Source organism: Ctenopharyngodon idella, chromosome 1 (assembly GCF_019924925.1).
Source record: "Ctenopharyngodon idella isolate HZGC_01 chromosome 1, HZGC01, whole genome shotgun sequence".
Classification (NCBI taxonomy): Eukaryota; Metazoa; Chordata; class Actinopteri; order Cypriniformes; family Xenocyprididae; genus Ctenopharyngodon; species Ctenopharyngodon idella.
Genome location: NC_067220.1, coordinates 25,813,465 through 25,835,184, shown reverse-complemented (window position 1 = coordinate 25,835,184; position 21,720 = coordinate 25,813,465). Strand labels below are relative to the sequence as shown.

The window sequence follows — 21,720 nt, the reverse complement described above, 5'->3', positions numbered from 1 at the left end:
GCCTTTTAGATTCCTGAAACCTCTCGACGACTGATGTGACAGCAGGGTTGGAGCTGAACTCTGCAGGACTGTGGCACTCCAGGACCGGGGTTCGCCACCCCTGCCAGCTGCAGATTACAGTGCACATAAAACCATAAAAAAACATTAAAAAGTCTATAAAACCACATTTAACATTAGATTCGAATCTGTTCATTAAGAAACAGCTTTATTGGGAATACATACTAGTCACTAAAAATTTAATCGTAATTTAATTGTTGAAATCTGGAAGCCTTAGAGAGAACACATCATTTATTTATTTATCAATTATTAAACAACAATATAATACAATATTTATAATTAAATTAAAATATAATACAATACAACAATATAATACAATATTTATAATTAAATTAAACCTGAAACCAAAGAAAGAAAACATTGATCGATAATTTTTATTTTCTTTCTTTGGCTTTCAGGTTTTACCAATAAGACTTGAATGACTATGACTGCCATGCACTGATGCTGATATAATGCATTTTTTAAAAAAAAGAAGAAGAAAAAAGAAAAATAATTTAACATGCAAAATATGCAGTGGTGGAGGGTCCCCAGGACAGGTTTGAGAAGCACTGCTTTAAGTGATGTTTCTGATCAATAAGCTCAATTCTCTCTGAATCTGAACAATCCTCCACATTTTTATTCCAACCTGTATGAATTTCTTTCTTCTGCTGAACACAAAAGAAGATATTCTGCAGAATGTTTGTAACCAAACAGTTGTGGGGCACCACTGACTTCCATACTATGGAAGTAAGTGGGGCCCATCAACTGTTTGGTTACCCATATTCTTCAAAACATTCTTCTTTTGTATTCAGAGGAACGAAATTCATACAGGTTTACAACAACTTGAGGGTGAGTAAATTATGACAGAATTTTCATTTTTGGGTGAACTATCCCTTTAAGTTATCAATTTTAGTAAGGTCCTTGTTGTGTTGAAGAATTGAGGTGTTACGTTTCCAGTATGAGGATCTTTTACTCAAGGAGGCAGATACAAATGGAATACAGATAAAAATGGCATTATGGTCAGAAAACAGTGAGGGAAGTATGTCAGTCTTTATAATTCTGCTGAGGTCAGCCAAGAAAGTGAGTTATTGTTCCATAAGAATACTTTTTGCAAGGGATAGGTTTCTCACCACACATCAACAACAAAAACTCTTTGCATAAAAGATAACAAATAGTCATAGTTAGCATTAGTGGGTTGGGGGGACCCTTTATCATGTGTGCGTTGTATGCCATGTATGCATATATTTTGATTTTATTCAATAATTATCATCTGCATGTTAAGAAACTTGTACTGTGATTCCCTATGGTACTCATGTCTGTCCTCTTTTTCTTCAGATCATCATTTATTTTTAGCTTTTAAATGACTGGGTCACTAAAAGAGGCCTAAATTCACCAGGGACATACTCATTAGAAAGTCTATCAAATATCTTATCCTATCATGTCTTTGCCTAATTGTTGAGAAGAGGTGAAGTGGTAGAATGAGAAAGAGAGTATAACATGCTTTTTAGTGCTGAAGAACTACACATTTAGTCTAATTTTGGTGGTCAGCCTCACTGTCCTGCAAGGTCTCACTTGGACTCTTTCCATCAGACTCTTCTTTTTATTTGCCTGTTTAATCATTACTACTATGCTGTCCGTCTGGATCGTCTTGGTTTCCTACATGGATTTTCTCTTGTACTCCTCTGCAGAAGAGGGCCTGGAGTTTCCCAGTTTTGATGGCAAGGACAGAGTTCTTAATGTTAATGAAAGGAACTATAAGAAGGCTTTAAAGAAGTATGACATGATGTGTTTGCTGTATCACGACCCCCTGCCTTCAGATAAGGAGCTCCAGCAGCAATTTCACATGAGGGAGATGGTTCTGGAGGTAAGGAATTATAAAAGAGGATGGGATGACTAAAGAATTTAGTGGATGAATAGGGACAGGACATATTGTACCTGTCCACACACTGAAAGACATGTAATTAGACCAAGGCAAGGGTCTATCACAAAAATTACTTTAATTAAACATCTACAAGGTGAAAAAAATGTGCAAAAAAATGACAAGTGTCTTAAAAACAGACCAAAGAGCAGATGTTTCAGCTCATGCTTTCTTCAGTGCTCTTCTGAAACGTGAAAGCTGAAACGTCTGCTCTTTGGTCTGTTTTTAAGACACTTGTCACTTTTTTGCACAAAAAAATACAGAAATATCACTGAAGAATACTAAATGGGGCTCCACCATGAAGGAAAAATTGCTTCGGTAAGTACTGTACTGTTAGTTTTGTCTTGAGTTGACCACTTTCTGAGGTAAATCCGGATTCATTCATTATTAGCTATGTTAATATTCATCATTATCCAGGGCTCGACATTTACACTTTATCCTGGATAAGTAGCCGGATTAAAATGTCAATAGCTGCGAATGATTGATAATATTACATTACATGTAAACAGCGACTGATAATGAACTATATTAAAGGTAACAACATAGATAAACTACACCATTTTTCTCTAACTCCTGTTGTAATCTGTTGAGTTCATACTGACTGTGTCTACTCACCCCTGTCAATCTCCAATCGCACTTGGCTCGCATCTTCCACTACTGCAGGTCATCTCATCCCGTGTTTGTTTCGCCTGTCATGCGTTTCCTGGCAAAGAGGCGCATGTTTCTGTTTGTGTTTGGAACGATTTTAAAGTCTGGTAGTGTGTGATCCTCAGTTGTGTAGTGTATGATGCCCAGCTTTTCTCTGTAACCATTTACAAAGTCGGCAGGTGTATGATGCCTGCTGTTTAAAAATCCGTTCAGATTTTAAAAGATGTGTAGTGTACTCCAGCCTTAAATGATTTGCAACAGGAGGTTACACACTACATGAGCTGACAACAACTTTGTCACCCAACAACTCTATTCGGTCCCCAAACCACATTTTGTCAAAAAAACACAAGAATGGGACCACAAGCTAAACTCCTCCGTTCCATGGATGAGTCTGGGCCCAGCTGTATTTAAAGGGTTAGTTCACCCAAAAATTAAAATTCTGTCATTAATTACTCACCCTCGTGCCGTTTTACACCCGTAAGACTTTCGTTGATCTTCGGAACACAAATTAAGATATTTTTGTTTAAATCCGATGGCTCCGTGAGGCCTACATAGGGAGCAGTGACATTTCGTCTCTCAAGATCCATAAAGGCACTAAAAACATATTTAAATCAGTTCATGTGAGTTCAGTGGTTCAATATTAATATTATAAAGCGACGAGAATGTTTTTAGTGTGCCAAAAAAAAAAAAAAAAAAACGACTTATTTAGTGATGGCCGATTTCAAAACACTGCTTCAGGAAGATTCGGAGTGTAATGAATCAGCATGTCGAATCATGATTTGTATCACGTGTCAAATCGCCAAACTGCTGAAATCACGTGACTTTGGCGCTCCGAACTGCGGATTTGACGCGCTGATTCATTATGCTCCAAAGCTTCCTGAAGTACTGTTTCGAAATCGGCCATCACTAAATAATTCGTTATTTTGTTTTTCTCGTCGCTTTATAATATTAATGTTGAGCCACTGTACTCATATGAACTGATTTAAATATGTTTTTAGTACCTTTATGGATCTTGAGAGAGGAAATGTCATTGCTCCCTATGTAGGCCTCACGGAGCCATCGGATTTAAACAAAAATATCTCAAATTGCATTCTGAAGATTAACGAAGGTCTTACGAGTGTGGAACGACATGAGGGTGATTAATAAATGACAGAATTTTCATTTTTGGGTGAACTAACCCTTTAAGGAGCTGTGCAGCACAACTGACCTGGCCCTGTGCGCTACGAAGGTGACGGCTCAGGCCATCAGCAGGTCAATGGCCAGCTTAGTGGTGCTGGAGCACCACTTATGGTGGAACCTAATGGAGATTAAGGAAGCGGACAAGGCCCTTTTCCTCGACTTCCCGGTTTCCCCCACTGGTCTCTTTAGACCTGCCATGGATTGCTTCACAGAACACTTCACCGCTGCACAGAAGTCGTCCCAAGCGATTCGACACTTCCTGCCCAAGCGTTCCAGCTCTGCTGCTGCTAGTCGCCGCAGGCCTGTGCCGACTCAGGGTCTCTCCACTCTGTTCAGAGCACAGGTTATCACACTCTCTGCGCTTCCTCCCTCGGAGGATGACCAGGAGTTAAATTTACTCTGCCCTGTCAGGGCTTTGAGAACTTACATTGAGCGTTCTGCCCCGTTCAGGCAGACGGAACAACTCTTTGTATACTTCGGAGGCCGCATCAAGGAGCATCCGGTCACAAAGCAGAGACTATCCTGATGGATAGTTGACGCGATTGCGCCGGCATAATCCTCTTTGGGCCTGCAATGCCCCATTGGAGTACGAGCCAACCTCACCAGAGGCATGGCCTCATCCTGGGCATGGTCCAGTTGTGTGTCCATTGCAGAAATCTACCTCTCCATCCACTTTCGCCAGGTTCTACAACCGCCCCTGGACGTCCCTGCCTTGCAGGCTCAGGTCCTTTCTGTATAGTAAGTTGCCTTCTTGGAGCTCGACCCACTGGGAACCCACGCATCTGCCTTGAGGCAAGACCTGTTCTAAGAAGAGTTTGACCTTAGCGTGGACAAACTCGCTAGAATTCCCTGTGACGCCGACTGGATCCGGGTCTTTGACTTCAGGCATTTTCCTTAGTTTCTTGTACGCTCTTGGCCCTCCTTAAGTGCCTAGGCTGTATAAAGTGTTTAGAATGAATGTGTAGGGGGCCGGGCTTGACCTCTATGAGTTTAGCCCGCTTTGTCTCCTGTAGTGCCCCTATCATAACACGGCGTGATTGTACTGGTTCCCCTCCGCGTCTAGCGACGCAGTATGAGTGAAGTATCGAAAGAGAACGTACTCGGCTACTAACGTAACCTCGTTTCCCTGAGATATGGGAACAATACTGCATTGCAAGTCATGCTGAATGACTCATTGTCGTCATTTAAGTAGAATTAACCTGAGGTTAGTAACCGAGTACGTTTACCCATTTATGAAATTTCTGTCATTAAGTACTCACCCTCATGTCGTCCCAAACCCGTAAGACCTTCGTTCATCTTCGGAACCCAAATTAAGATATTTTTGATGAAATCCAAGGGTTTCTGAACTACACATAGGCAGCAATGTCATCGCACCTTTTGATGTCCAGAAAGGTATTAAAGACACTTGACATTTGACATTTGATATTCAACAGTGCTTTGCATCTGCCTACATTGACAGCATTTTTTTTAAGAGCTGCTGTGCAGCCAAAATTATATACCATTTATCACTGTAAAGCTGCTTTGACACAATCTGCATTGTAAACACGCTATATAAATAAAGGTGACTTGACATCGTTAAAATAGTCCATGTAACTACAGTAAAGTCGTTTTTTTTTTTTTTTTTACGCACAAAAAGTATTCTCGTTGCTTCATAACATTAAGGTTGAACCACTGTCACATGGACTATTTTAACAATGTCTTTAATACCTTTCTCGAGGACAGCGGCCCTCCAGGACCAAATCTGGAGACCTCTGCTTTAAGTGAACTTAAACAGTTGAGAAAGAAATACCAAGTGTATCTGTAGCACCTGGACCAATCAGACACCCACAAATTGTTCATTATATTTAATGAATAATCCAGCAAACTAGTACAAACTCCAGTAACCAATCCAGTTACACATGCAAACGATCTGCTCAAGACAAAGGATTGTAAACTTTCCTTTCAAAAGCTTGAGTATGATTGGCACACTGACCCTCAGGAGGAGAGGCCAGCACCAGAGATTAAAGGCCCCCGCACAGTTCTGCCCACTCTCTCTCTTTCCTGCTCTGACCAACACTGCATCTGCGGGTGCCTCCTGTTGGCCTGCCAGGCCGACAGGCCTTGACCTGCCCCCACCATATGCTTACCTAGAAGTGAAAAGGACTCTTTCCTCACTAAGAGTCAAATTAACCATGCAAGTTTGTCATCGTTCCTTCATTCAATGCCGAAAACATCGATTGCGACTTCAGCACCATTGGACCGAACGCTCAGGACTTTCTACTGCAACAGTATATTCGAACGCTCTTCAAACAGCTGAGGCATAATGCAAGTATCGTACGATATACTAAATTGCTGCTAGTTAGTTAAAGTTGTGAACCCCTTTGTAAACAAAGGAGCTTTGTAATGATAATCTGATGATACTCTTCTCCATATCTTCATTTCCTTTTCCCAGTTCCGGTTCCACTCTATCATTTCTCATTTTACCTATGTACGTGTAACTTGTGTGTATGTATGTGTTTGTTAGTTTAGTTATGTGTTTGTGATTTAGTTAATAAAACTTGTTCACAATACTGTCACAGACACGCCAGGCTCCACCATTTACCAATCACAACGCACCACTTCTCCCGAGTACTGATCACCGGCACCTGCACCTCATCACCACCTCATCAACACCAGTACAAAGAGCACTCACACGCACAGCCACATTGTCCGGTCTCGTTTGCATCTAAACTTACCTGTATGCTTACCTCAAGGACTCCTACTAAACTACTTACCAGTCTCTAGCGTCTCCTGTTCTCCTCGTGTGATTCCCAGTCCGTGTGTGAGTGTTCGCCATTCAAGATCGCCACGTCTGCAACCACAAAAGGACAGTATTACTCATCTTCACTCCAGTTATTCATCTTCACGTTGTCACATACTCACCTGCACTGCTGTTTAACTCTGCTGGTATCAATAAACATCCTTGTCTGTGATCTCCTGTCTCCGACCCTTCTGTGTTGTAACAGAAGACCGGACCATAACAGCTAGATACCAGCATGAGTCACCCGGATCCCTTCCAAGAGCTCGTGGACGCCCTGCGCCGAGCACTCACCTCCAGTTCACCGTCACCAGCTCCAGCGATCACTTCCGCAAACACCGTCTCCACTCCTTCACCTCCTGTTCACGCCAGTCCCATGGCCAAACCAGCACCCTACTCTGGCTCGGCGGAGGACTGCAGCGGATTCCTCCTGCAGTGTGCACTGGTCCTGGAGATGCAACCGCACCTCTACCCCACCGAAACCACAAAGGTAGCGTTCATTATTTCTCACCTGCAAGGCAAAGCACTTCAGTGGGCGAACTCCATCTGGTCCCAGAACAGTCCAGTCACGCAATCCTATTCCAGCTTCGTTGCCCACTTCCGGGAAGTCTTCGGCAAGCCGACCTCAGATTCATCAATCGGTGAGAAATTATACAACCTCAAACAAGGTGCTATGTCTGTCAACGAATATGCTTTGCAATTTAGAACGCTAGCTGCCTCCAGTGGTTGGAATGAACAAGATCTTATTACCACCTACCGGCAAGGTTTGGATCCTCGGGTGCGGTTGCATCTCGCTGCATACAAGGATTCCATCGGTCTCGAGCGCTTCATCCAGCTTTCCATCCACTTTGCCTCCCGTATGCAGTCGTGTATCGAAGAACACCAGGGCCAGTCACTGTTTAACACCCTCCTCCGTCGGCCAGAATCCGTCAGCCCTCCAGAACCAGCCAGCGAGCCCATGCAAGTGGAAAATTCAAGCCTCTCTTCTGCTGAGCGACAACGGCGGCTGACCCTGAATCTATGTCTGTACTGTGGTTCCCCTGGGCATGTACTCTCCGCATGCCCAATTCGTCCTCCGCGTCCTATGGTGAGTGCTATCATTCCCTCCATGAATAAGATGAAGCCACTCACCACTGTAGTAAACCTTACTGCCGCTGATGTTTCCCTTCCAGTGGTGGCGCTCCTCGACTCAGGGTCAGCCGGCAACTTCATCTCAGGCGCCCTCTGCCGACAACTCAAGCTCAAGACCACGCCATCTCCGATCACCTACCAGATCCATTCAGTAACGGGCAGACTCCTCAGCAGAAGACACGTGAGTCGCTGCGTTGGCCCTATCCAACTTCGGATTGGAGTGCTGCACCATGAAAACATACATCTGCTGGTTCTGGAGGAATCCACCTCTGACGTGATCCTAGGGCGTCCCTGGTTGGAGCAGCATAATCCCGTCATTTCCTGGAGCAACGGCGAGATCCTGAAGTGGGGCGAAACCTGTTTTTCCAAATGTATCTCCAAGATTCCAGTTCCTTTGTCTCCTCGTTCTGAAGAAATCTCCATCTGTGCCACGTCCATCGAGAGTCCTGTGGAGAAACGTTCTATCGATATTCCATCATGTTACGCCCCCTTCAGTGACGTCTTCTGCCCGCAAAGAGCCTCCAAGCTGCCTCCACACCGGCCATGGGACTGCGCCATCGATCTGCTTCCAGGTGAGTCAGTGCCCAGGGGAAGAATCTACCCCCTGTCAATCCCGGAGGAGAAGGCCATGGAAGAATACATCAAGGAGGCCCTAGCTCAAGGTTACATCCGCCAGTCTACTTTCCCTGCTGCTTCGAGTTTCTTCTTTGTGGCAAAAAAGGACGGAGGCTTGCGGCCCTGTATTGACTACCGTGCACTTAACAAGATAACCGTCAAGTTCCGATATCCCCTTCCTCTCGTCCCAGTGGCCCTGGAACATCTCCGTGGTGCCACTGTGTTCACCAAGCTGGACCTCCGCAGCGCGTATAACCTCATCCGGATACGTGAGGGGGACGAGTGGAAGACCGCCTTCGTGACACCTACCGGCCACTATGAATACCTTGTTATGCCGTATGGCCTGGTCAACGCCCCCTCCGTATTCCAGGACTTCATCCACGAGGTGCTCCGGGAGTTCCTACATAAGTTTGTTCTAGTCTACATCGACGACATCTTAATCTACTCCCGGAGCTTGGCCGAACATCGCCACCACATTGCGGAGGTCCTCCAACGCCTGAGGAAATTCCATCTCTTCTTGAAAGCTGAAAAGTGTTCCTTCCACCAGCCCTCAGTGCACTTTCTAGGATACATCATCGACCACAGTGGCATCCGGATGGACGAGGGGAAGATGGAAGCCATCAAGACCTGGCCCACTCCTTCCACTATCAAAGAACTCCAGCGCTTCCTTGGATTTGCAAATTTCTATCGCCGTTTCATCAAAAACTACAGTTCCATCGCCCATCCACTCACAAATCTGCTCCGTAATAAGCCCAAGTCTCTGTCCTGGACATCGGCTGCCACCAACGCCTTTGAAACTCTTAAAGAAGCCTTCACCACCGCTCCCCTCCTCGTCCACCCCAATCCGGACCTGCCCTTCGTAGTAGAGGTGGACGCCTCCACCACAAAAGTGGGAGCGGTGCTATCTCAGCAGCAGGGGACCCCAAGTAGACTTCACCCATGAGCCTTCTTCTCCCGCAAGCTCAACCCGGCGGAGACCAACTATGATATCGGTAACCGCGAGCTTCTGGCCGTGAAGTTGGCCCTTGAGGAGTGGAGGCATTGGTTGGAGGGAGCTAAACACCCCTTTGTAGTTCTCACTGACCACAAGAACTTGGAGTACCTAAAAGCTGCAAAAAGACTGAACCCTCGTCAAGCACGCTGGTCATTATTCTTCACCCATTTTGACTTCTCCATCTCCTATCGTCCCGGCTCCAAAAATGTCAAGGCGGATGCCCTATCTCGTCTCCATGCTCCTGAGGAAAGACCAGAAGAGCCAGAAACCATTCTCCCTAAAACCATCCTCGTCAGTCCCATTACCTGGTCAGAAGAAACGTTGCCCTCCTCCAATGCCTCCACCAACACTCCGTCGGGTTGTCCACCAGGCTTGCGCTACACCACCAGGGCACAACGCACCCCACTTATTCACTGTGCCCACACGTCACTTGGCACTGGCCATCCGGGGGTCAATGAAACCCTCTCGCTGCTAAAGGAGCGCTTCTGGTGGCCTAACATGGCAGCTGACGTCAGAAGGTACGTGCAGGGTTGTAGGGAGTGCGCCATCTCCAAGAGCCCTCGCCATCTTCCATCTGGCAAGTTCCATCCTCTGCCCGTTCCCAATCGACCCTGGTCACACCTAGGAGTCGATTTTATCACCGACCTGCCAGCATCCGATGAATACACCTGCATTCTCGTCATCATAGATCGATTTTCCAAGTCATGTCGTCTGATTCCCCTGAGGGGCTTACCCAATGCCATGGAGACCGCTGAACTTATGTTCAATCACGTGTTCAGATACTACGGAATTCCCGAGGACATCGTCTCAGACAGAGGACCCCAGTTCATTTCACGGGTATGGAAGGCCTTCTTCTCGCTCCTAGGTGTGACCGTCAGTCTCTCATCCGGCTACCACCCTCAGTCGAACGGGCAGACGGAGAGGAAGATCCAGGAGATCAGCCGCTTCCTCCGTACCTTCTGTCACGGCCACCAGAACTCTTGGAACCAGTATCTGGGTTGGGCAGAGTACGCACAGAACTCCCTGCGTCAGCCATCTACTGGACTCACCCCATTCCAGTGCGTACTCGGTTACCAACCCCCACTGTTCCCCTGGACCGGGGAACCATCAGACGTTCCATCAGTCGACTACTGGTTCCGAGAGAGCGAGAGGGTCTGGGACTCTGCACATCACCAACTACAGCGGGCCCTGCGCAGACGCAGGATGACGGCCGACCTTCACCGTTCCAACGCTCCCTCCTACCCACCGGGACAGAAGGTCTGGCTGTCGACACGGGACATCAGACTGCATCTGCCCTGCAAGAAGCTGAGTCCCAGATTCATTGGCCCGTTCACCATCACCAAGCAGATCAACCCCGTCACGTATCAACTCCAATTACCTCCACAATATCGGATTCATCCCACATTCCATGTTTCCCTCCTTAAACCTCACCACCCTTCTGTTCCTCTCTCCACAGGGCCTGGCGTAGCAGCTGCCGAACCCCCCCTTCCACTTATCCTGGACGACGGAGCTGCATACGAGGTTCACGAGATCCTGGACTCCCGACACTGTGGTGGTCGTCTGGAGTATCTTGTGGACTGGGAATTCTATGGCCCCGAGGAACGCTCTTGGGTCCCCAGAAACGACATACTCGACCCCAACCTGCTTCACACCTTCCACTCCAACCATCCTGACAGACCTGCCCCACATGGAAGAGGACGGCCACCACGACGTCGGGGCCCTCGGCCCTCAGGAGCGTGCCGTGGAGGGGGGGGGGTACTGTCACAGACACGCCAGGCTCCACCATTCACCAATCACAACGCACCACTTCTCCCGAGTACTGATCACTGGCACCTGCACCTCATCACCACCTCATCAACACCAGTACAAAGAGCACTCACACACACAGCCACATTGTCTGGTCTCGTTTGCATCTAAACTTACCTGTATGCTTACCTCAAGGACTCCTACTAAACTACTTACCAGTCTCCAGCGTCTCCTGTTCTCCTCGTGTGATTCCCAGTCCGTGTGTGAGTGTTCTCCTTGTTCTACGTTCATCCATTCCAACGCCATTCAAGATCGCCACGTCTGCAACCACAAAAGGACAGTATTACTCATCTTCACTCCAGTTATTCATCTTCACGTTGTCACATACTCACCTGCACTGCTGTTTAACTCTGCTGGTATCAATAAACATCCTTGTCTTTACCTGAAATAAACCTGTTAACCCTTACCTGTGTCTCCGCTCCCTTCTGTATGTAACAGAAGACCGGACCAACACCGCCCAGGTAACAGCATGAGCACCCCGGATCCCATTCAAGAGCTGGTCGATGCACTTCGTCGCACCTTCACCAGCACCTCCACGGCAACGACACCAGCGAACACTTCTGCATCCACCGCCGCAGCTCCTTCACCTCCCGTGGTCGCCAGTCCCATGGCCAAACCGGCGCCCTTCTCTGGTCTGGCGGAGGATTGCAACGGTTTCCTCCTGCAATGTTCGCTGGTCCTGGAGATGCAGCCGCACTTATATCCAGACGATCGATCAAAGGTGGCTTTCATAATCTCTCAGCTTCACGGAAAAGCACTGCGATGGGCTGAACCTCTCTGGAACCTAAACAACCCCGTTGTATCGTCCTTGTCAAGTTTTACAACCCACTTCAAGGAAGTTTTTGGTAAACCCGCCTGGGACTCGTCGATTGGTGAGAGATTATGCAATTTAAAGCAAGGTGCACTAACTGTGTCTGATTATGCCCTCCAGTTTCGTACCCTCGCTGCTGCAAGTGGCTGGAATGAGCAGGCTTTGATTACTACATATCGTCAAGGCCTCGATCCACGTGTGCGGTTGCATCTCGCTGCATATGAGGATTCCATCGGGCTCGAGAAATTCATTCAGCTATCCATCAGATTCGCCACTCGTATGCAGCTGTGCTTAGAAGAGCACCAGGGCCAGCCGCTATTCCCCTCCATTCTCCACCAGCCAGAGTCCGTCAGCTCCCCAGAACCAGCAAACGACAACATGCAAATTGAGCACTCACGCCTTTCAGCAGCTGAGCGACAGAGGAGGCTGACCCAGAATCTCTGTCTGTATTGTGGTGGTGCCGGGCATTATATCGCTGAATGCCCCCTGCGTCCTGCCCGGCCTTTGGTGAGTGCCATCCTGCCCACTTTGAATAAAATGAAACCACTCACAATTGTAGTAAAACTTACTGCCGCTGAACTTTGTCTTTCAGCCAGTGCGCTCCTCGATTCTGGGTCAGCTGGAAACTTCATCTCCGGAGCCCTCTGTCGCCAGCTGCATCTCAAGACCACCCCAACGCCGAAGATCTACCAGATCCATGCGATAACAGGAAAACCATTACGGAAAGTACGTTACAGCGTGGGACCCCTCCGTCTCCAAGTGGGAGTGCTCCACACCGAGGAGATCCAGCTGCTGGTTCTGGAGGAGTCTACATCTGACGTGATCCTAGGGCGCCCATGGCTTGAGCAGCACAACCCCACCATCTCCTGGAGGACAGGAGAAATCCTGAAGTGGGGTAACCAATGTTTCCATGACTGTTTCCCCGAACTCCCCGCGTCTAGTTCTCCAAGTTCTCAAGAAATCCAAGTCGGGGCTACTACAGTGGAAAGCCCTCTCGAGAAGCGTTCCACGGACATCCCAGCCTGTTACTCCCATTTCAGAGATGTCTTCTGTCCTAAGCAAGCCTCCAAGCTGCCTCCCCACCGGCCATGGGACTGTGCCATTGACCTCATCCCAGGTGAGCCAGTGCCCAGAGGGAAGATATATTCCCTATCCGTTCCGGAGGAGAAAGCCATGGAGGAGTACATCGACGAGGCTCTCAAGCAAGGTTACATCCGACCGTCCACTTCCCCTGCTGCTTCTAGCTTTTTCTTCGTGGCTAAGAAGGACGGAGGCTTGCGGCCCTGCATTGATTACCGAGCACTCAACCAAATCACTGTGAAGTTCCGTTACCCCCTTCCTCTCGTCCCAGCAGCCCTGGAACATCTACGCGGCGCCACTGTGTTCACCAAGCTGGACCTGCGGAGGTACAACCTCATCAGAATACGTGAGGGGGACGAGTGGAAAACGGCTTTCGTGACCCCTACTGGCCATTATGAGTACCTCGTCATGCAGTATGGACTGGTCAACGCCCCCTCCGTATTCCAAGACTTTATGCATGAGGTGCTCCGGGAGTTCCTGCACCGGTCTGTCCTGGTCTACATTGACGACATTTTGATCTACTCCCGGAGCCTGGCCGAACATCGCTGACACGTTGCGGAGGTCCTCCAACGCCTGAGAGATTACCACCTCTTCCTGAAAGCCGAGAAGTGCACCTTCCATCAGCCTTCCGTGCAATTCCTCGGCTACAACATCGACCACAGTGGCGTCCGCATGGACGAGAGGAAGGTCACAGCAGTGAAAGAATGGCCCATTCCCTCCACTATCAAAGAGTTACAAAGGTTCCTAGGATTTGCCAACTTCTACCGCCGTTTCATCCAGCACTATAGTTCCATCACCGGTCCACTCACCAACCTCCTCCGTGGTAAGCCCAAGTTTCTGTCCTGGACCCCAGCCGCCACCCAAGCCTTTGAGGCCCTCAAAACCGCCTTCACGACCACTCCCCTCCTGGCTCACCCTGACCCAGAGCTCCCCTTCATCGTCGAGGTTGACGCCTCAACCACCGGAGTGGGAGCGGTATTATCCCAGCAGCAGGGGAATCCCAGCAGACTCCATCCATGCGCTTTCTTCTCCAGGAAACTCAACCCGGCGGAAGTTAATTATGACATCGGCAACCGCGAACTCCTCGCCATCAAACTTGCCCTGGAAGAATGGAGGCATTGGCTTGAGGGAGCAAAACACCCTTTCGTCGTCTTAACAGACCACAAGAACCTGGGATACTTACGAGATGCCAAGAGACTAAACCCCCGCCAGGCCAGATGGGCTCTGTTCTTCACGAGATTTAATTTCACCATCTCCTACCGCCCCGGATCGAAGAATGTGAAAGCCGATGCCCTATCTCGTATCCACAGCCTCGATGAAAGCAACGAGGATCCAGAGCCCATCATCCCTGAAAGACTCGTAGTGAGTCCCATCTCCTGGTCGGAAGAGACGCTCCCCGAGTCCAATGCCTCCACCAGCATTCCGCCGGGTTGTCCCCCCGGATTGAAGTATGTACCCCGGTCATGACGCACACCCCTCATCCACTCAACTCATACTTCACTGGGCACTGGCCACCCCGGGGTCAACGAAACCCTCTCGCTGTTAAAACAGCGCTTCTGGTGGCCCAACATGACATCCAACGTCAGGAGGTACGTACAAGGGTGCAGGGAATGTGCCGTCTCCAAGAGTCCACGCCATCTTCCCTCCGGAAAACTCCAGCCTCTGCCCGTTCCCACTCGTCCCTGGTCACACCTAGGAGTGGATTTCATTACCGACCTTCCCGTCTCCGATGGATGCACATGTGTGCTGGTAATCGTCGACCGCTTTTCCAAGTCCTGTCGTTTAATTCCCCTGCCTGGACTCCCCACTGCCATGGAAACGGCAGAGCTATTATTCAACCATGTATTTCGCTACTTTGGATTACCTGAAGACATTGTATCAGACCGTGGATCCCAATTCACCTCCCGAGTCTGGAAGGCCTTCTTCAAACTCCTAGGTGTGACCATAAGTCTCTCCTCCGGATACCATCCACAGACGAACGGGCAGACGGAGAGGAAGATACAGGAGATCGGCCGTTTCCTACGTACCTTCTGTCACGGCCACCAGGACTCCTGGACTTAAATTTGTTCCCATTATTTTTTTTCTTTATTATTAAAAAACTAAAGTGCATTTTTAGTTGTGGATGTCCCAATTGGGATACAGGAGGTGCAATTTTCAGAGAAATGTTCATGTTACATATTTTGGTTGCATTTGTGATTTAATAAAAATGTAACTGTTTGTGTAAAGTAGGCACAAAATACCACAATATTGATATATCAATCATTACACCCCTGGATAGAATCGAGTCGTAATCATATCACAGAGTCTTGCCGAGTTATCGGCAAAATCATATTGCTGACTATGAGAATCGGTATCAGATTGCATCGGTATCAGCTGCACCAGGGGGGTCAGACTGTACATCTGTTTTCTGTGTCTAGACAGTACCTGATGTGCAAATTTAGTGGAAAGACTGACCTGATTTGGAGGCTGACAAAGGCTCCACAAACAGCAATGCTCAGCCTGTTTATGATAACAGAGCTGTCAAGTATACTTTTGACTATACAGATATCAGCCATCACAATCTACAAAACTGATCTAGGTTCAAGATTCCTTAGATATAGTGTAGAATTTTTGCCCCAGACTGAACTGCTATTACTACAGCCCCATTGACTCCGTGCCAATGCATTGACGAAGTTAACAGTTGGATGTGCCAAAACTTTCTTCAGCTAAACAAAGAAAGAAATGCATTGGAAAAAAGATTAAGTTCTCAAGGTGAACGCATACCTCGACACAAGGGGTCAAACAACTAAAAAAGTCAGGAATCTTGGTGTGATTCTGGAGTCAGACCTTAGTTTTAGTAGTCATGTCAAAGCAATAACTAAATCAGCATAATATCATCTAAAAAATATTGCAAGAATTAGATGCTCTGTTTCCAGACAAGACTTGAAGAAACTTGTTCATGCTTTCATGACCAGCAGGGTGGATTATTGTAATGGACTCCTCTCTGGCCTTCCCAAAAAGACCATAAGACAGTTGCAGCTCATACAGAACGCTGCTGCCAGGATTCTGAGCAGAACCAAAAAATATGAACATACCACAGCAGTCCTCACGTCTTTACACTGGCTCCCAGTTACATTTAGGATTGATTTTCAAGTATTATTACTGGTATACAAATCACTCGATGGCCTGGGACCTCAATACAGTGCAGGTATGCTCACTGAATATAAACAGATTACTAAGATCATTAGGATCACATCAGCTAGAAATACCAAGGGTTCACTCTAAGCAAGTAGTAGCAGTATGCTTTTAGCTATTATGCCAGCAGCAGATGAAACCAGCTTCCTGAAGAGATCAGATGTGCTCCAACAGTAGTCGCATTCAAATCCAGACACAAAACACATCTGTTTAGCTGCATGTGCATTTACTTGCTAAGTCCAAACTGCCCTGCTAGAAATTTTACGTTCCCAGAACATTCTCAGAACATCCCCACTGGTGTTAAGGATGTTGTCTAGTAATGTTCCCAGTACGTTCAGAGACGGTCACGATGTGGAGTTCTTTTAAGGGTCGGGGGACGTTATTTGGTGGACCTTCAGGGAACATTCAGGACGTTCTGGGAATGTTTAGGGGACTATTACTATAGGACCTTCTGTTAACTTTCCAAATGTCCTCTTTGTAATGTTCTTGTGCGACCATAAAATAACCAAAATTGAACGTCCCCCTAAACTCATATCAGGAACGTCATTAAATGACCAACAGAGGACCATGTGGGAACGTTCAGTTAATGTCCCAAATATCCTCTTTGTAAAGTTCTTATGTGACCATAAAATTAACCAAAATGGAATGTCCCCCTATATAATGAACCTTGAACTGCAGCACTTTCACTACCAAAAGAGGACATTTTAGGAATGTCCCTAATGTTCTGTAAAGGTTCAGAATTTTCATCACCTTTAGAGAACTTTTAGGGAACGTTGTGAGAGGTCACAAGAACGTCGCCTTCTACGTGGGTGATTGCACTTTATTTTATATGTACTCTTTTAATTCTTTTTCTTGTTCTTATTTTATTTTTAACTGTTTTAATGCATTTTATATCAATCTTTTATGCATCCTCTTTTTATTCCTGATTGTTTTAATGCATTTTAAATCTCGCTGTCTGGTTGGAAGAGCTGGGGGAATTGGGAAGTAAGCCTTTGTGCTGTTAGCTCGGGAAAATTATATGACAGATTTGTATGTGTATGAAATGTGCTATATAAATAAACTTGCATTGCCTTGTCTTACAGACTAAAGTTGTTTGTACAGACTGGCAAAGACTTCTGCCATGACTTCTGAATTAAAATATATATATATGTCTCACACAATGAATGTACTGATGTGTCTCTTCCATGCATCACTAGCTTGCTGCTCAGGTTCTTGAAGACAAGGATATTGGTTTTGGAATGGTAGACTCACACAAGGATGCTAAAGTTGCCAAAAAGCTTGGTAAGAAGCTTTGTTTCCATTAATTACTGTGCTAATAAAATTGCTTTTTAGATAAAATTTTCTTACTCCTTTTCATTAAAAATGCCTGATACGTCTTAGTATCTTTGAGGTTGGATTCTCACTGAAATGTGATCTTTGTCCATTAGGTCTGGAGGAAGAGGGAAGCATCTATGTTTTTAAGGATGAAAGAGTGATCGAATTTGATGGAGAGCTCTCTGCAGACACACTGGTTGAATTCCTGCTGGATGTGAGTGAAATTTGCTGGGCTGGAAGTGTCAGGGCCCGTATTCATAAAAAAATCTTACTGCAAAGAGTAGCTCCTAGTGACAAAATTCGAAGAAAATTCTTAGAAATGTGGGCGTTTCCTCTTAAAATTAAATAAAAATCCTAGTGAAAGAAAAAAGTAATTCAGAAAGCATCTTAAGCCTTAAAAGATATCTTAAGGTCCAAAATTGGTAGGAGTACGGACGAGGACTTAAGAGGCTTAAGAGATTCTTTAGCAGTGGAGAAAATAGATGAAACATGAAGAGGGAGAAGAAATGTGTTGCACACAATGCATGACAGTGAGATAATAAGACGCTACACATTAGATCGTGTAGGGATCATGTTTGTGACCAATTTATTAGAGATATGCTAACATCTCCGAAACAGCGCAGAAATGCAATAGTGCCAGAAATGGAAGTTGTCACTACATTAACATATTTGGCAACTGGAAAAATGCAACTATGCAGCAGTGATGATTTGGGTCTGTCACAACCTTCTGTATGCAAAGTGATCACACAAACCATTACAGCACTTTCAGAACCTTTTATTGTGTCGCTGTTCATTTCCTATCAAATACGTTAAGTACGACATTAACAGCATGGTAAATGTAAAATAAAGAATTTCTATACATATATAATGTATACATTATATAATGTGTATATAATGTACACTAAAACAGGAAAAATTATGCCTGTAATTTCAAAGTGAAGGCTTATAATCCACACTATACATAGAAGTGTTCTTTTTTTCCCTTCTTGGACAACAAACCAATCACAGTCTTCACAAGACTGTGTCATACATAGAAACGGGGTCAGCCCCGCCTCCTCACTAAGATAAAAGTTTTTGTCTTTTCCTCACTCAGAGTTGCTCTCAAATTGGTCTCGAATCGCTCTTAAGAAGACTCCTACGTAGAAATTTTTAAGCTAAATTAGGAGCTTTCTGAGAGGATTCTTAGAAGCTTTGAGAATACGGGCTCAGGTCTCTGACTGTACTTGATTTTATGATATCTTAGCAGAGTATATATTAATATACTTCTTAAATAACAGCACATATTTATAATAAGATTCCTGTTCTGGATCAGTATTATTATAATTTTTAGATACTTATTGCAGGAATATTTTACACACAAACATTAGGCTAAACAATTTTGTGCATACTGTGGCTATATGGAACATACTAACATTTGATACACGGCTTTTCTTCTCCACTCTGTGTGTATGTTACATCATTTTTTAGCTGCTGGAGGACCCAGTGGAATTGATCAGTAACCCCATGGAACAACGCGCTTTTGAGCGAATGGATGAAGACATACGCCTTATCGGCTACTTCAAGGGTGAAGAATCTGAGCGTGAGTGGCATTTTTGTGTTCCATTGAAGGATGTATGTAAAATTATAATTTTGTGGCTATGTTGTAATAAGTATGACTCACTCATTCCATTCATTGTGGATTTATGAGGTATTTATGAACTAGTTATATAGTGTCTTATTTATACCCAACGTTTTTCTCAACTCCAGTGACATATTGACTTTGAACAGTTGGGATCTCTGACATCTCTTATTTAAGGTTGTTCATGTTCAGATAGTTTTTGATTTGAAATTATATTTGTATGTTTTTATTTAATGTTGCTTTTTTCTATTTCTATTCATGATCTCTGCCTAGAGGGAATCGGCAAAAAGTTGAGAAAATGTAATGCAACTGTCCATAAGTTGAAATATCAAAAATGGGTAGAAATATCTAAAATACAGGTAGAGCTGGGGAAGGTGGAGGGATTCTAAAAGTGCATTGCAAACTACTACAGCAAATGCTGAAGGTATTTTAAGTATTTGAAGGTTGAGCAACAAGTTCATTGGCTACTGATACAGCAGGAACCAGCTGTGCTCTATAGAGAATAATGTGATTGCAAGCAGGTTGAGTTAATGACCTGTGCCAGCTAGAGTTTCATGACAGAACTTTGTATTTATAATTTACAGCTCATGAATTCTCAGTTGATTATCTGTGCCTTTGGTGGTGTGTGTTTGACATAATTTGTGGCCATAGCTCTGTTTAAGCCTTTTCCTACAGTATGTCTTGTTAAATCATACAAGTCCAGATGTCGGCTTAACCGGGCCCTGTGGTAACCCCACATACTATTAAAAGCTGTCTAACTGGTCAAAGAGGTCAAAACAGTTATAGAGCCATTCCCTTAAAAGGGCATTGCAGAGAATTAGATGAGAGAGTTTATCTTCTTTACATGACTGCTATACTGTTTTTATTAAAAATCCCATTTCAGCTGGGAGATAGCTGAAGCCTTTGCTGTGACCTCTGGATATGCAACCCAGTCTCACGGCAGTTCGTGACATAGTCACGAAATTTAATCTATTGATTCGTGTTCGTGGACATGAATTTCCCCTTTTTTTCATGTCACTCAGCACGACTTTTAATCTTATGTATTTCTATAGGACGTATCTTTTGTGACTGCACCACGTTTTCCTTTCTGTCACTTGGGAGCACAGACACTGTATTTTTTTTTTTTTTATTATTATTATTATTATTATTCATTTTTAAACTTTAAGCGCTACATTACTCAACATTTAAACAGGAGATTTTATCCCTGTTTTATTGCTTTACATTATGTAGGCTACACGCCATTGCAAACCATTGTCAGTGGTTTAGTCAAAATACAGTAAATATATTCTCCCGGTTAATAAACAAGGCTGCAGAGCTGTGCTACGGCCATCGCTTCTAAATGTTGCTGTTTCTTTTCTGAGAAATACAGTTTTTTCATCGGTTTGGCGTGTCAAATCTAACAGTGAATACTACAGTACCCATGAGCCTTATCGACCGCTACTATGGTGACGACCATAGTTAAACAGTGTTTAATATTTTATTACAGTTTTTAAGGGTTGATGGATAATGATATTTGCGTTTGTATTTTTCTCACTCTCTTTCTATTTCTCAGACTACAAGGCCTTTCAGGTGACTGCAGAGAAGTTTCAACCATATGTGAAGTTTTTTGCCACTTTTGACAAAGGGGTGCGTGCAGTCCATTCTTTTACAATAAAGTGAGAAGATATATGTGTGTAAATGGCTATGAACATCTTTGAGGAAACAGGATTATGTGTTGGCTTTATTTATAACCCTTTCATGCTGCAGGTGGCTAAACAACTGACTCTAAAAATGAATGAAATCGATTTCTATGAGCCCTTCATGGATGAGCCTGTAACCATTCCTGGCAAACCCAACTCAGAAGAGGAGATAGTGGACTTTGTTAATCAACATAGAAGGTGATATCAGTGGTAACCGCAGAACTTTGACATAGCTAAAAAAATATCATCTAAAGTATCCACTTCCATTCTAAAAACAGAGTGTTTGATCTTCCCCAGGCCCACTCTGAGAAAGCTTCGTGCTGAGGACATGTTTGAGACTTGGGTGAGCAAGACTGGATTGTGGGACTATCTGTAGGACTTAACTATTGAAAGTTATCTGTTGATTAAATGGCTACTGGTTGTCTGCTCAATCAACAGGAGGATGACATGGATGGAATCCACATTGTTGCCTTTGCTGAGGAGGAGGATCCAGGTTGTCACTTCCCCACAATGGAGAGCAACAAGCTGAAAACTGTTTACTGCTATCACCAAGACTAGATTTTGTACCACAGAATGATTGTATTGTTCGCTTAATCAATCACTTAATTTGTGCTCTTTTTTTTCCACTTCATAGACGGTTATGAATTCCTGGAAATTTTAAAGGAGGTTGCAAGGGACAATACTAAAAACCCAGATCTAAGCATAATGTGGATTGATCCTGATGAATTTCCTCTGGTAAGACGTTATCCCATTCATTTCTCTGCTTGAATTGAAACACTTGTGACAATGTTGTAATAGTTAATTCATCTGCAGTTAACTTCCTACTGGGAGAAGACCTTTAAGGTGGACCTTTTCCGACCCCAGATTGGTGTGGTGAATGTGACTGATGTAAGTTACTTTGACCTTTGGTTTTGATGTTATTAAAGTATTCTTTTTCTGTC

General features: G+C 45.1%; 1 protein-coding gene across 1 annotated transcript in view; it reads left to right on the top strand.

The window, feature by feature from the left end:
- Positions 1 to 1,494: 1,494 nt before the first annotated feature.
- LOC127514261 (calsequestrin-2-like) overlaps positions 1,495 to 21,720 on the top strand; it is a 30,307-nt gene continuing 10,081 nt past the window's right edge. The window contains exons 1-10 of the mRNA XM_051896956.1: positions 1,495 to 1,900; positions 17,365 to 17,449; positions 17,596 to 17,696; positions 18,950 to 19,061; positions 20,653 to 20,726; positions 20,847 to 20,977; positions 21,077 to 21,122; positions 21,218 to 21,272; positions 21,414 to 21,514; positions 21,593 to 21,667. Coding sequence (XP_051752916.1) covers positions 1,664 to 1,900; positions 17,365 to 17,449; positions 17,596 to 17,696; positions 18,950 to 19,061; positions 20,653 to 20,726; positions 20,847 to 20,977; positions 21,077 to 21,122; positions 21,218 to 21,272; positions 21,414 to 21,514; positions 21,593 to 21,667 — 1,017 coding nt within the window. The 5' untranslated portion in view covers positions 1,495 to 1,663. The remainder of the gene's footprint in view (positions 1,901 to 17,364; positions 17,450 to 17,595; positions 17,697 to 18,949; positions 19,062 to 20,652; positions 20,727 to 20,846; positions 20,978 to 21,076; positions 21,123 to 21,217; positions 21,273 to 21,413; positions 21,515 to 21,592; positions 21,668 to 21,720) is intronic.